Source organism: Equus asinus, chromosome 22 (assembly GCF_041296235.1).
Source record: "Equus asinus isolate D_3611 breed Donkey chromosome 22, EquAss-T2T_v2, whole genome shotgun sequence".
NCBI lineage: Eukaryota > Metazoa > Chordata > Mammalia > Perissodactyla > Equidae > Equus > Equus asinus.
Window position 1 is genome coordinate 31,909,647 of NC_091811.1, and position 16,411 is coordinate 31,926,057.

The window sequence follows — 16,411 nt, forward strand, 5'->3', positions numbered from 1 at the left end:
GTAAATATTAGGTTTTGTGAGCCTTCCAGTCAACTACTCAACTCTGCAGAGATAGTGTGAAAACAGTTATAAACAACACGTAAATGAAGAAGCATGGTTGTGTTCCAATAAAACTTATATTGAGGAACACTGAAATCTGAATTCCTTTTAATTTTTACACTTCACAAAATATCATTGCTCTTTTGATTTTTTTAACCACTTAAAAATATAAAAACCACTCGTAGCTCACAGACCATATAAAAATAGGCAGTGGGCTAGAGCTGGACCCTGAGCGATAGTTTGCGACTCCTGATATAAACAGTTATCAGTTATAATTTTACAAGCAACTCGACTGTAGCTAAGGTTCCTACTTCAATGAAGAGTTTAAATTAAAAAAAAAGTCACAGAAACATACCTTAGAACTGGAAGCATTTAACATGGTAGCTGAAATTCCTAATTGTTCTAAAACCATTAATTGGTCTTCCATAAGAGAGATCAATGGGCAAATCACAAGGGTAAAACCTAAAAGAGAAAACATCCACTTTAAGCTTTACACCACCTCCAGAATGAGTTTCAACTATTCACCTTCTTTATCATAACTTGTGAGCACCAAGCATCAATTCAGACTAATTTTCAATACAGCCTCAGCAATATACTACCTATTTCTTACCCTCAGTAACAAAAGAGGTAGATGTGAATAAGTGATCAGAAGCCAAACAAGCAAATATAAGATTAAACAAAAATCTCCTCCCTTATTCAGTCATATAAAAATAAAGACAGATATTACCATTTTGAATTTACTATCATTTTTAACAATCAATGTTGGTAACCTCAGTAAAATAACATATATCAAGTCAAACACTATCCAGTTACATCAGGAAAATGTTATTCCAAAGCTTTCCAAACAAACATAGCAACCTGCATAATTAACAATGTAGTTACATGAGTATTCTTCCACTTACTATACCAGATTAATTCATTCTGAGTAGAAATCAGTGAATAGTTTATTGAATGAATGAAGTTCTAGTAATATATGCCCTTTTTCTTATAAATCAAACTGTTCACAGCTACAAAAGCCATTCTGCATTGTTAAAATCATACAATTTTTGTTTCTGTAGTTTGTTACTTAAAATAACTGGGATAGAGAGTACAAAAAACAGACTTAGATTAAGACCTCATCAGGGATTTGCCCTCTCCATTAGTCTCTCTCCTTTCTTTTCACATTCTCCCTCATGACTGGCACCTTCTCATTATATTTAAACATGGTCAAGTCTCTCTGATCTTTAAAAAGAAAAACCTAGACACCTAATTCAGGGGCCCCTCTCTTTTTCTCTTCATAGCAGTTCTTTCCAAAGAGTGTGCCATTCACCAATTCCACTTCCTCAACTACTACTCTTTTCTAAGCCATTGCTATTTGGTTTCCACCCAATACTTCACTGAAATTGCTCCAGCCAAGGTCATAGATGAGTCCCTTGTCACTAAATCCAATGGAACTTTCGAGTCCTTATTTGACCTTTTGCCAACATTGTTCACTATTAACTACTCCCGCCTTGAAATACTCCCTTCTCTATGCTTCTAAGAACACCATACTCTCCTAATTATCCTCGTACACTTTGCTACTCCTTCTCAGCCTTCTCTGCAAGGTCCTCTTTCTCTGCTTATCCCTAAACTCTTGATGTTCTGCTTTCTGTTCTAGGGCCTCTTCTCTTCCCATGCTGCTCCAGATGATATAATTCACTCCCACGGCTTCAATAGCCATCTCCACACTAACAGCTTCCAACTCAGCTAACTCAGATCTCTCAGACCCAAGCTTTACACCCAAACATTCTCCTACTCACAGGACAACTCCACCTGGATGTCTTGCAGGCATCATACATTCAACATGTCCCAAATTGAATTCATCATCTTCCCTCTCTCTCTATTCCCAAATAAGTTCTTTCTCCAATGTACCCTATTTCAGGGACCAACTTCAACATCTGTCCCAGCCTAAAATTTGGGCATGATTCTAGACTATCCCTTCTCCTACGCCCCAGCCAATGAATACCAAGTCCTACAGAATCTACCTCCTAAATATTTCTGGAATTCTTCTACCTGCTGGAATTATCCTTCTAAACCACAAATCTGACAAGTCTGCTACCTGAATAAAACCCTTCAAAGACTTCCCACTAATCTAAGGAAAAGTCCAAAAAATATCTTTCAAGAATCTTAGCACCTGTCTTGCCCCTCACTGCCCGCCACACTAAAATTTTTCCAGGTTATGGAATCCACCTTATCATGCATGTCCTCTCCTACTTTTGGGCTCTCACCAATACTGCTGCCCTGCACGAACACTCTTCCTTCCTCCTCTGATCTTTTTTTGCCTGTTTACCCTTTAGCTTTTAGCTCAAATGCCACTTCCTCAGGACAGCCTTCCCTGACAGCCCCTAGAGGAGATCTGTGCACTGACCGAATTCCTTTACCCTTTATCCTATTAAACCTTTATCACAAAACACTTACTGCAATTGCTTGCAATTACCGGTATTCTCTAGACCAGGGGTCAACAAACTAAGGGGCAGCTGCTTGTTTTTGTAAAGAAGGTTTTGTTGGCTCACGGCCACATCCATTTGTTTACCTATTGTCTATGGCTGCTTTCATGCTACAGTGGCAGAGTTCAGTAGTTGCCACAGAGACCGTACGGACCACAAAGCCTATAATATTTACTGACTGGCTCTTTAAGGAAAAGTTTGCTGACCCCTGCTCTATACCCTTAGTAGCCCCCAAACCACAGCATCAGTATCACCTGGGAGCTTGTTAGAAATGCTAGATCTTGGGTCTCACACTAAAACAGAATCTGCATGTTAATCCGATCGCCAGGTGATTCTTATGCACATTAAAGTTTGACAAAGCGCTGCTCTACGTCATGAGCTCTGTGCAAACGAGTGGACCCTGCCCACTTTGCTCACTACTCTACGTCCAGTGCCTAACACCACAGCAGACACTCAGTGAAGACCTACAACTAGAACCCAGTTCTACCGATTCCTTTTCTAGTGCTTTTCCTCCTACGACATTCTTTTTAATTACGTTTCAGGAACCAAATAAAAGAATTAACTATTCTCAGAGTCTTGAACATTCTCTCTTTAAGTGAACCCTTTAAATGTCTGTTAATACAGATAAATACAACAAAAATGCACTGGATATTTAGATAAGTATGGTTAGAAATTGTTTTTTAAAGACTTAAAAATATATTCAGAGAAATGACATTTCTTCAACTTAAAATTAAACTTTATTAATACATACCATCTGAACATAAAGCTGGTAACTGGTAGCATAAACTCTTTCCACCTCCTGTAGGCATAACAAGAAATACCTCCTTTCCAGACATTGTTACATTAATAGTTTCAAGCTGAAGCAGTCTGAACGCCCGCAGTTTAAAGACATTTTGCAGAACGTCTTTAACTTTACCAGACCATGGAAAATCTAGAAAGAGAAAAATAAGCTAAACCTATTAGAACTACTTAGGATTATAAACGAGACACAAACATGAATGGCTGCTTTTATAATAAAGAACCGATAAACACACATAAGAATTTTAATACTATACAAAATTTAACTTTTAAGTAATTTTGAGATTAGTTTAACTCACTAAGCTAAGCAAAAACAAATGTAATGATATATCATAAGAAATAGTACACCGGAAAATGAAAACATGTGCCAGCTGAGAGTTAACCTACAGGGAAGAGGAAGATGCCTGATCAGATATTTGAAAAACAATATGAATGTTGATCAGAGAATTCATAGTATCAAAAAAACTCAAATATCATGAACACAGTTAACAATTATCTGGAATTTTTGGTGTAAATATCTTGTTCAGACGTGAATCACTGGAAAACCGGCCCACAAAAGCATGGCAATTCCTTCGAGAGTTACACTATTCCTTTATAATTAAGGATAAACATGATGCGTGGCAGGATCTTGAATCAAGAAAGGTGTGTTCACTAGGGCGGGAAAAGGAACTAGACCTTGGCAAGGAGTTTGAATTTTTTTCTTAATTGCTTGTTTTCTAGTTAAAACTTAGAAAATTTAGTTAAAATAAATATCTTATTCTTCCAAGCATTGATTAATGTTGCTAGAACCATATTTGCAAAAAATAATAAAGCCTAAATAATAAAAGAATGTGGGTAAAGAATGGTCCGCCTACAAGTTTCCCACACCACATAAGGAATGGCCTGTTTCACCTGTAAGCCCCCTGGAACGCAATGACCCATGCACACTGAGTGAACTCCAGTTTAAAGAAACGAGAAGAAACAAAACTAGCAATGAAAAAGAGGGTAAACCTTCTCTATTCCAAGCAGCAGGTGAAGAATCACATTCGTTGCTTTCCCCAGCACCACAATCCTCTAAACTCTGCTTTATTCTGTTTGTTAGGATGTCTTTTTTCTGAATAAGCTCTTGTTGCCTTTCCAGAAGTTCTTGAAGTTGAACCTCTACTGCATGTAGTTCACTGGTTACAGAATCCAATTCCTCAGTTAGAGCTACAAGGCAGGAAAAAAGACACAATGACAAGACAGAGTTAATTACAATTTTAGGTTTCCTTATTGATCTTTGGATATTCCTCACCATCTAAATCATACAGACAAAATTACAGTAGCATGGCACAGAGGTTAAGAGCACGTGTTTTCGAGTCACACAGACCTGAGTTAAATCTTAGGTCCTCTTCCTACCTGCTGAGTGACCTCAGGCTAAGGTATTTAACTAGGCCTCATTTTACCCAAATGTAACATGGGGATGATACATAGCTTTCACGGTGTTATTATAAAGAATTAAGTGAGATAACACATTGAAAATTCTTTTGTTTCTAGATTGGCACCTGAGTTAACACCTGTTGCCAAACTTTTTTTTTTTTTGATTCTTCTTCCCAAAGCCCCCCAGGACATAGCTGTATATTCTAGTTGTAAGTGCCTCTGCTTGTGCTGAAGGTTCTTAACATGGTACCTGGTACACAGTTAAGCATTTAATAAATGATAATTATTATTTTTATTATGTTGTAGGGCAGCAATCCAACAATCTCTTAAATCATTTAAGCAAAGTGACCAGACTTTGAAGCAAAAGGAAGCTATTTAAAAGTAGTCCCCTAAGTATTTAGCTATTATTTCACAAAAACATTCATATTTGGTTTCATATGGTTGCATGATAAAAAGTCAGTGATTATAAACAAGATGATGTAACAGTAAAAAGAGAAATCAAGTGTGCTATTGGAATTGGCATTATAATTCTATCATAACTAACTTATAAAGAAGCTTTAACATCAACAGATGAATGGATAAAGATGTGATTATATTTATATATATACATATATGGAATATTACTTAGTTCTAAAAAAGAATGAAATCTTGCCATTCCCAACAACATGGATGACCTCAAGGGTATTATGCTAAGTGAAATAAGTCAGAGAAAGACGAATACCGTATGATTTCACTTATATATAGAATTTTTAAAACAAAATAAATAAACAAAAAAAACAAAACCAGACTCACAGATACAGGGAACAGACAGGTGGTCACCAGAAGTCAGAGGGGTTGGAAGGTAGGCAAAATGGGTGAAGGGGATCAAGAGATACAATTCCAGTTACAAAATAAGTAAGTCATAGGGGTGTAATGTACAGCATGGAAAATATAATCAATAATATCATATTAACTTTGTAGGGTGACAGACGGTAAGTAGACTTACTGTGGTGATCATTTATAATGTACATAAATGTTGAATCACTATGTTGTACACCTGAAACTAATATAATATTGTATGTCAATTATACTTCAATAAAAAAGAAGCCTTAACATATGATTCTAATCAATCCGAGTATTAAGGTCAAAATGAGATTTCTTTTGACACCACATGAACGGAAGCCAGAAACATTTTAAAGATGTCCATGGTGCTTCGGAAAACATCTGCCTGCATTAGTGCCCAGCTTTAATGCCTTTCCATGAGATGAAATCTTATGGTTATGATTTAAATTGGATATTATGGTGGCTTTGTAACAACTGCCAGAATTCCCTTCCCTATGATTCTCAGTTAGGGTTGGCCATAAGTGAGCTCTGCGTGAGATTTGGGAGGTGGAAATGAAATGGCAGCCAGACTGACATTTGGATGGTCGGCGTAGGGTCAGGTGCTGTTGCGACTCCCTCACGTTCTCATGGATCTGCTGGCTCACCTTTTGGCATGGGACAGTAGCCAATTCCTCTAGCGCCTGCTGAATCTCCTTGGGGCAGCAGCTTGGCCCACAGCTTCCTCAGCTTCTCTGAGGAAGAGAACCTTGGCCAGGTTCATGTGCAACTTTCTTTGGCAAAGGCACCAGCTCTTCTGCAGGGCACCAGCATCCTGGAAGTCAGAGCCCTGGGGGCAATGACACACCAACACGGCTCCCATGAAAGACAGATGGGTTCCACTTTGTCCTTGTGGAGTTCAGCTCATCCTTACCCTCGCACACTCAACATCCATCTTCCTGTCTCTACTGCTGCACTTTTGACTTCAAGACCAGCAGTTGACTGCTTAACCTGTCCCATGATCATCTAAGGACTAATCCCTATAATAAATCACCTGTATCAGTTATAATGATTCAGCTTCTCTCATTAAACCCTAAATCAACACCAAATGTTGTTCCAGAGGAAGAGAAACTTAAAGGCAGGTTTTCTGAATTGCTTCTGGGCCAGCTGGAATTGGGTCTCTGATCTGATTAGAATTAAAAATATTAATGACCCTTGTTTGCAGCGGTAAAAGGAATAATGGTATGCCAGGGCATGTAGTAGATAGAGTTTTTGAAATTATAATCTATAGACACCAATAATCAGTATCAAGAGAAGGCCAGGCTCTGGGTGACCATGTGTTTGCTGTCACAGAACATTTTTGTGAGAATACTGGGGTTGATTGGTTGCTTCTAAGTATGCTGAAGAACTTGAGGAGAGAAATACAGGATCTGCATTAAGGGACCTCGAAGTTTCTTTGATTGTCCAAAAGGAAACCCTCATCTCCTGTAGCTACAGGGCCAAGATCACTGAATTCCCATGCAAACTGAATTCCCAACCTCACAGGGACTCTTATGTTAAAGTTAGTGCATTGATCAGGAAGGAGTGAGACTCCGCAGTCGGGATGGGAATATCTGAGCCGATTCCAATGGAGCAGGAGACCTTCAATCACTAAATTCTACCAAGTCTCTTTTGCCCTTTCTCTCTTTTCTCAGCCTCCTTCTGCCTGAAATACCTGTAGTGGTCTTTCCTAAGGTAGTTGCCTTGCAAGGGATTGCTAATACCCCTAAGGTTCTGCCCCACCCACCCCTGGCCCCCAGAGCTTCAAGGGCTAGGAAACTCAAGAGGAAGAGGTACAAAATTGACCTGTGAGAAGACACAAAACACACCAAAAGAGTTGCATTTGCCAATATATATCACTATAATTCTAGGGAATATATGTGGGAAGAGATCCTGAGGGTAATAAATCAGGGTGGACAGAATATAATATTGAAAGAAGCTAAAGTTATTGATATGGACTCAATAAGAAATGCTGGATTGAGTGTGCTAAATATAGTGGCCAGGAGTGGATCTAATAATTTATTTAGCTGGTTGTCAGAAACCTGGCCCCAAAGATGAATATCAGAAAGTTGGGACGGAATGACACAGTTATAGAGTCCAACGAAGTTGAAGGACTAGCACTTCCTGGGTATGCTTTAAAGGCCAGGATCCAGATGCTTAAGGAGATGGGAGTGCCAGAGTGGATTATCAGATGGACTGACCACCCACTCTCTTGTTGTCCCAGGTCAACAAGGAGGATCTAGAGGACACTCCCTTCACCAAAGCTGTGAGAAATACATTAGTGAGGGGAGCCCCAAGCATCCCTGAAGAGTTCTGGAGTGGCTGTTCTCTGTAAGCCAGGAATGATCGTGGGAAGTACTGCCTTTGAACTAGACTACCTGAATCACTAAGAATGACGGATTCCAAGGTATTGGAGCTAAATGGTACTAACTCAATTCATGACCAAAGAAAAGGCAGATGTGGTTGCCATAACAGGCAATAAGAGCAAAAGCAGTAATCAGAATGGTCTGACCCACAGAGATCCTCAGCATTGGCTGGTTGATCATGATGCCCCTAAAATGGAAATAGATTACTTGATTTGTATACGCAGAATACAAAGCCCTCATTCTGGTCAACAGAAGACTGATATGAACCACCACGACAGAGTTACAGTCCTTCAAGCAGCTGCCAGAAATGAGCCAATTTACAGACCCAGAGTCTGCTGAATAAAGTGGAGGTTGGGGACCTTCGAGAAAGGATTCTACTACACAGCTAAACATTTACGTAGTAAATCTTTCCATTAGTCTTCTCCAGAGAAACTTATCATGGTAACTGTGTATTAGGGGAGGGAAAACAACTTCTCAGGAAAATAACTCATTACTAGACATTAACTCTAAACTGATAATTCCTGGAGGACCAAAACGCCATGGCGATCCACCAGTCAGATCATAGACTGGAATGATGCAAGTCAGGTGGTCAACGCCATTTTGCTCAGGTCCATCATATAGTGGGCCCAGGAGGTCCTCTAACCCACTGGGTGGCTATTTCCCCAGTTCCAGAATGTGTAATTAGAACAGATGTATTCAGCAACTGACCAAAGCCACACATTGGTCCCTTTGCCCATTAGTAAGGACTATTATGGAAGAAATGACCAAGCGGAAGTCAGTATAACTGCCCTTACCTACCAAAACAGTGAATAGTATTGTTTCTCCCCTACCTAGGATTGATAGGCCCAGGAATCAGGGGTGGAAATGGGAGTGGCTCCTCTTATTATTACCTTCTAGTGATCCACTAGTGAAATGTTTGCTTGCCATCCCTGAAACTTTGGACTCTGTTGGTCTAGAGGTCTTACTTTGCAAGGAAGAAACGCTTCTACCAGGAGAAAAAGCAATGGTTCCATTTAACTGGAAGTTGACTGCGTCTTGGCCACTTTGGGTTCCTCGTGCCAGTAAGTTAACAGGCATAGAGGGGGTTACAGTATTGGCTGGGGTGACTGATTCTGACTATTAAAGGGAAATTGGATTGCTGTGACACTATAGAGAGAAGGAGGAGTAGGTTTGGAATGCAGGGGATCCTCTAGGACGCCTTTGGGTATTGCCATGTCCTGTGATTAAACTTAATGGAGAACTACAAAAACCAAATACAAGCAAACTACCGAGGCAAGCCCCCACCACACAAGGACCCAGGGCCATGTGAGGTGCTTCCTGAGAGCAAAGGCATACGGAATGGGAAGCTGAAGAAGGTAGTTATAAAATAACTACGACCACATGACCAGCTGAGAAATGAGAACTACAACAGCTATAAGCATTTCTTCCTGATTTAGATATTCATACATAAACCACATTTGGGTTTTTTTTTTTTTGGTGGTGGTGGTGGGTTATGGATTGATTCACTGATTGATTTTGGTCCCTTCTCCTATTCTCCTAACATCTAAAATAAAATGTGTCTCCAGTAGCTGATATTATATCGCAGATTTCAAGTTAGAGAACTATCAAGGGGGATGTGATTCAGCATGAAGAGGAATGAGGATCTTCCAAAGACGAATGAAAAGACTACGTGCCTTCTTTGGGGGAGAGGCCAGTGTATATTTGGTTGTACAAGGGACAGTTGTGTCATGTTGGGCAACCAGAGATTTGGAAGGTAGATGCAAAGCAGTAGGTATATTTTCCTTATTTAAGAAGGTCAGAGTAAAGTCAGCAACTCCAGCGGCTGCTCGATATCCTTGGGGAAACAGCAGGGCCCACAGCTCCTCCAGGTCCTCTTGGTTCTCCTCCCTCAGCTTCTTGGAAGGCTCAGCCAGGCTGTACGCACCTCCATGTGGAAGTACACCAGCTCTCTGACGGGTCTACTGCATCATCCAAGTTGGAGGCTTTGAGACAATGAGAGCCCCATATAGGTTCCGGTAAGAAACATCTTTACAGGTTGCTGCCTGTTTTTGCACTTCCCATGGCACATCCACCTTCTCTTCTCGACTGCTGGCTCTGCTGACTTTAGGACCAGTGCCAGACACACAGGCAACACCCATCAAGAAAGAGCTCAGCCACTCCCCATAATCACATAAGGTGTAGTCCCGACAGCAAATGCCTTACATCACTCACGGTGGCTCTGCTTCTCTGATCAAATCCTACCGGACAGAGATGTGAATGTCAACCCATGCTGACTGACCCAATTCCTGATTGACTAAGAATGTAAGAAAGTATAGCTAGTTGTAATAAATCAGAGTCTTTTAATGTTTTTGTTCAAATTATACCATTTCCTTTTTTTCCCTAACATTGGCACCTGAGCTAACATCTGCTGCCAATCTTCTTTTTTTTCCCACTCTTCTTCTTCTTCTCCCCAAAGCCCCCCAGTATATAGTTGTATATTCTGGCTGTAGGTCCTTCTGGTCGTGCTATGTGGGATGCTGCCTCAATATGGCCAGATGAGCGGTGCCATGTCTGTGCCCAGGATCCAAACCAGGGAAACCCTGGGCCGCCGAAGTGGAGCATGCAAACTTAACCACTCAGCCACGGGGCCGGCCCCTAAATTACACCATTTCTAATGCTGGTAAGTACAACACAAGACTTTTACTAGAGGAGATGAGATTAAAGAGTCCAGTGAAGGATTTCAACAATCCATAATGAAGAGGGACTGTAAGCCACAGCTACTATAGCTCAAGAGCACAGTGAATTGAGTGCGGATGGCACTCCAGCATTCCTAAGCTTACAGCTGAGGCATGGGAGGTACCATTCTTCAGAAACAGCACATTTTCTACCAGCATCCCAAACTGAAGTTAACAATGAAAGGAAAGTGATTAGCCACCATGGAAGCCATCAAATCCAAAGCAACAAACCGTGTGAAGGCAATTTCAAAGAGGCATTTCCAATATAGTTGAAGTGGGTAGAACAACAGAAGAGGTGGGTTTATCTGAAATGGCAACAATATTGTGAATGCAATTATTCAAAGTAAGCATCTCTTCTTAAATAAAATTTACCTATTTCATTATTCAGTTACTTTTAACTCATATCCTAGTGATAAAGCTTGAAGTCTTATTAAGTAGAATAACTAACATACACAATCCAAAAATTACCATATTGAACTGAATCTCTTAAATCCCCATTTTCATCTCTAAGTAAAGAACACTTGGGTTAGCATTTAATAGAACTTAAATTGCTACCAGTTATTATTAACAATTAGACTGTGAGAATAAGTTGTGAGACAAAGCCAAAACTTATGTCACTATTTTTTTCATATTTATATTTCCATAAATTATAAAGTTGGGGGGAGGGGAGAGGATTCCATATTTAAGAAAACCATTTCTTTAAAGTTTGAAAAGAACCTAACCTCGTTTCCCACTGCTGAAGCTAGTATGCAGCAAAGGCCATATTCACTATACCTTACAAAAGACTGAAAAATCACTATAGCCTAAGTTCCCCACCCCTGCCACCCACCTCTTAACCAAACAGATAGCGAGATCTCACTGATAAGCACAATACAATCTGGTCAAGTTTACAGAAACAAATAATGGATGGAAATACATCAAAATACCAAGAGTAGCTGCCTGGAAAAGGTAGAATGGACGTTTTCCTTTTACCCTTTAAAAACACTTAACTCCACTTATAAGAACTTATCTTAAGGAAATAAACAGAGAAGCACACAAAGCTATAGATTCAAAGATGTTCAATACAGCATTTTCTATGTTTTAAAAATGGAAACAGACCGAGCAAGATGGCTGAGGAGCCAGCGTCCACGCTGCAGCTCCCTCCCTCAACTGCTGTGATGGCGAAGGACCTATGGAGGTCTCCCCAGGAACAGCCACTCTGGAGCCCCCTTCTTCCCCTGCAGTCTCCCTCGGAACAAAGGAACCTGCCACTGACACCAAGAAAAAAAGTGACATCCTGCTAAAGGCTGTGGGAGACACCCCTACCATGACGACAAAGTGGGATGTAGAGTGAACCCGAACCATCCACGGACTCATTGACTTCACCAAAAAGTTCCTTAAACTGTAGCCTCAGAACAGTTGTGTATCTATGTGAATCAGTCCTGTGCCCCGTCCCCAGATGGGGAAGTTGGAACCCTCTTGTTAAACTGGTCCTACATCACTGCAACTCTCAGGCATGGGGATAAACTACAGAGAAAAAGATCTTTCTATCTTAAAATGAATCTTCACAAAGGTAACGGCTCTGAAAAGTTTTGCTACTTGTAGCAAGAAACTCGTGCATATGATCTACTCAACATGTATCTACTACGACCCATGTTTATGCATAGAAAAACATCCAGAGGAGATAGACTCACAAAAATGGGATTGGTATTAACACACAAATCATCAAAACGATTGACATGAGAGTCTACCCATTACTACAACTATTGCCCAGAGGTGCCTCCAAGGTCTTGAAAAGCAGCCTGACTGTATAATGTACAAAGCTTCTTTATTACCAGCGCTCAAAACCACTGAAATCGTTTCCTTGTAGAATTAGCGCTCTGCTGATTTTTTCCCACTGTAAAAGCCAACTTACTAAAGGATTCTTTTTGAGCTTATTCAGGTAAGTTCAAATTGTCTGGGCCATGGGATACGCCTTTTCTCATTCACATTTTACATCTACAGTGCTACCTTATGAAACAAAGTCACATTGACCTGCTGGCTTTATCCCTCACGTACTCCAGTAGAGGGCAGCGCAGTGGACAGAAAGAGTTGGGCAGTTTGGTTTTACATCTTTTCCAGAGGATAACGGAGGAAAAAAGCTGTTCCTGCTAATTTCTAGCAAACACCTAGCCGAGAGAGCGCTCCTGCTGACACACAGAAAGACTACTTCAGAGAATATGTATGGTTGAGATTCAATTATTTTATTGGAAAACAGAGGGAATTTTACAAATTCTGGACAAAGGAGTCTACAGCTATTTTCAGTCCCACCGTTTAATGATTCTTGAGTCCCAGAGGTTATAACTGTGGTGTTATCCTGTCTCTTATTTTCCCAGCATCAAAAGCACTCAATGAGTAAACCTGGCAATATCTTCCAGCTTTTTATAATGGATTTTCCAACTTGAAAATGCTCAAGAAATAGTCTTAGGTTTTATGTGTATTTCATGCCATGACTAAAAGTACCATTTTACTGATGCTACTAGACTGGTAATTGTTTGAAGTGAGATTTAACTTTTTTCTTCATTCTGTATTATATTAATAATGCAGCATTAAAAACAAAGCATTCCAATGAATTGAATGGAGTGTTCAAATAAATAAATAATAAAATGGAGACAGTCTAAAAGTTCAATTCTAAAAGATCAAGTAACATTATTCATTTAATGTCACTTCAAAACAAAATACAGTGCAGATATTAAAAACAGAATATTTACAACATAGAATTTAACAATACACTTATATTCTATATTTACATTATGTTTTTTAAAAATCACATTACAAAACAATATGTACAAAATGTTAAAGTGTGTATTTTTTGTTTTGTTTTGTTTTGCTGAGGAAGATTTGCCCTGAGCTAACATCTGTGCCAATCTTCTTCTATTTTGTATGTGGGTCACTGCCAAAGCATGGCCACCACCAAGTGGTGTGGGTCCACATCTAGGAACCCAATCTGGGCTGCCAAAGTAGAGCATATCAAACTGTTAAAAATTTTGTTGAAAAATAATACATCTAAATGCTACAGTATTAATCTGCATAGTGAGATTAGAAGTGATTTATATTTTCTACTTTATAATTTCTTTGGTTCCTAGAATTCTATCAAAAACCATATCATTCCTTGGAACCCTTATGCATTGCTGGTAGGAATGTAAAATGGTGCAGCCACTATGGACAACAGTATGGCAGTTCCTCAAAAAATTAAACATAGTGGAGCCGGCCCAGTGGTGTAGCGGTTAAGTACGCATGCACCACTTTGGTGGCCCAGGGTTTACCAGTTCAGATCCCAGATGCAGACCTGAGCACTGCTTATCAAGCCATGCTGTGGCAAGTGTCCCACATATAAAATAGAGGAAGATGGGCACAGATGTTAGCTCAGGACTAATCTTCCTTAGAGAATTGGTGGCAGATGTTAGCTCAGGGCTAATCTTCCTGAAAAAAAGAAATTAACCATAGAAATACCATGTAGACCCAGCAATTTCACTTCTAGGTGTATACCCAAAAGAACTGAGAGCAGGGATTCAAACAGTTATTTGTACATCAATGTTCATAGGGGCGTTATTCACAATAGCCAAAAGGTGAAGCAACTCAAATGTCCACTGACAGACAAACAAAAGGTGGTATATACATACAGTGGAATATTATTCAGCCTTAAAAATGTACATGTTACAAAATGGATGAACCTCAAAGACATTATGCTATGTAGAATAAGTCAGATACATAAGGACAAATATTCTATGATTCCACTTTTATATGACATACCTAGAATTCAGAGAGTCAAATTCATAGAGTCAGAAAGCAGACTAGTGTTATCAGGGGTTTCAGGGAAGGCAACAATGGAGAGTTATTGTTTAATGGGTACAGATTTCAGTTTGGAATGAGGAAAACTTCTGGAGATAGATATTAGCGATGGCTGTACAACAATGTGAATGCATTTAATACCACTGAACTGTTCACTTAAAAATACTTAAAATGGGGGCTGGCCAAGTGGCACAGTGGTTAAGTACACACATTCTGCTTTGGCAGCCCCGGGTTCACCAGTTTGGATCCCGGGTGCAGACCTACATACCGCTTGGCAAGCCATGCTGTGGCAGGCGTCCCACGTATAAAGTAGAGGAAGATTGGCACGGATGTTAGCTCAGGGCCAGTCTTCCTCAGCAAAAAGAGGAGGATTGGCAGCAGGTGTTAGCTCAGGGCTAATCTTACTCAGAAAAAAAAATAGTTAAAATGGTAAATTTTAAGTATATTTTACCACAATAAAAAAAATCTGAAAAAACATCATTTCTATCATCAGAATTTTTAAAACAAGTATTTTTTAAATTTATTTTTATTTACTTATTTTTATTAAAACTCTTTTTTAGGGAAGTTTAGGGTTCACAGCAAAATTGAGAGGAAGGTACAGAAAAAATCAAATACTATTTTCAAAGAACATGCAATTACAAACAGAACAGAATGAACTACACAATGTAATCATTTCCACTAACCTGAAACGGATGCCATTCTAAAATTGAATTGGAGATCCAAATTTCTTTCTAAAAATAGGGGAAAAAAAGACATAGTAACAATTTCTTTAAAGCAGTACTATGATAATGCTCAATCAATAATAATCTGTCACTACTAGGCATTAAAAGTGTTAAAAAGTAAATTATATATTGCAGTGACCTTTCAGTAAGGACTATTGATTCTTCCCATGAAAATTTTTATGGAACATCCACTAGATTTCAGAGAAGTGGCGAAAGTCAGTAAACATATAATAACAAGTACAACATCAATAACATCAAATATCCACCAGAGACAAAGTGATGCAGCAAAAAAGACTGAAGCTTTGAGGCTAAACAGATTTCGCACTAAACTACTGAGATATCTTAGTGAAGTTAAGTAACCTGTTCCTCTCAGCCTCTTTCTCCATCTGTAAAATTGGGATGAGAGAACCTATCTTATAAATAACAAGTGGGATAGATTCAAATGTCCCAGATTAAGCAAAATCCATCAACATAAATACTCAAATTAATCATTTAGCATTTTACTGAATACTTGCTTTAAAGAGTTACATTTAGGCTCAGTTTTAAAGAGGAATTGGTACTGTGTGGAAGGGTCAGATTTCAGAAGGAGAGAACAGGAAAAGGTCAGAAGTGGGGAAAAACATGGCTTATAGTAAGGAATTCTAAACACCTATGAATGACTAAAACTTAAGAGATATATGAGCACGTGGCAGGAGATGAGGCTTGAGGGTAGAAACTTTAGATGGCCCATAATCCCCATGAACACCTCTCCCAACTCTGATACGGACAAGCAACATTTTCTAAAACTAACTTAGAACGTTCTCCAAAAGTAGCTTCAGCATCACCCTACCCTTATCCAGACTGCTGAGCTTATGTCCATCCTAATGTAGAATTCTGAAGCTACCACTAGGCTGGAAAAATAGGCAGGGTCTTCTGTGCCTTGCTAAGGAGTTTGGAATAGCCACACCACTAAAAGATATTTAAGTAGGGGAGTAAACCAAGGACTTCTAATTCTTTGGCTATATAAATATCTCTTTATCACTTTGTGGAAATCTAATTCTCCTTCTCTAGACTGTAAGGTTTCCAGCAGGGCAGGGCAGTGGTTGAGTCTCTTCACCTTTGTGTTCACATAGCCCAGCAAAGTGCCTGACACACAGTGCAGGCTCAGGTTTGCTGAAATCAAAAGCAGAGGCCTTCTCCACTCTTATGAAAGAAGATAACCTATAACCATTTTTTCCCCAGTTTTAAACAACTCCTTTGATTATACTGTTAAAAAACTGCTC

At 39.4% G+C, this 16,411-nt stretch overlaps 1 protein-coding gene and 1 pseudogene across 1 annotated transcript in view; one reads left to right on the forward strand and one right to left on the reverse strand.

The window, feature by feature from the left end:
* The window catches only part of RECQL (RecQ like helicase), a 48,380-nt gene that overhangs the window by 30,653 nt on the left and 1,316 nt on the right, over positions 1 to 16,411 (reverse strand). Inside the window, exons 2-5 of the mRNA XM_014832399.3 lie at positions 15,111 to 15,158; positions 4,293 to 4,490; positions 3,256 to 3,435; positions 395 to 501 (exon numbers count right to left, since the gene is read on the reverse strand). Of these exons, the coding sequence (XP_014687885.3) occupies positions 395 to 501; positions 3,256 to 3,435; positions 4,293 to 4,490; positions 15,111 to 15,158 (533 nt within the window). The remainder of the gene's footprint in view (positions 1 to 394; positions 502 to 3,255; positions 3,436 to 4,292; positions 4,491 to 15,110; positions 15,159 to 16,411) is intronic.
* Positions 11,577 to 12,257, forward strand: LOC139041635 (ubiquitin-like protein ATG12 pseudogene; annotated as a pseudogene).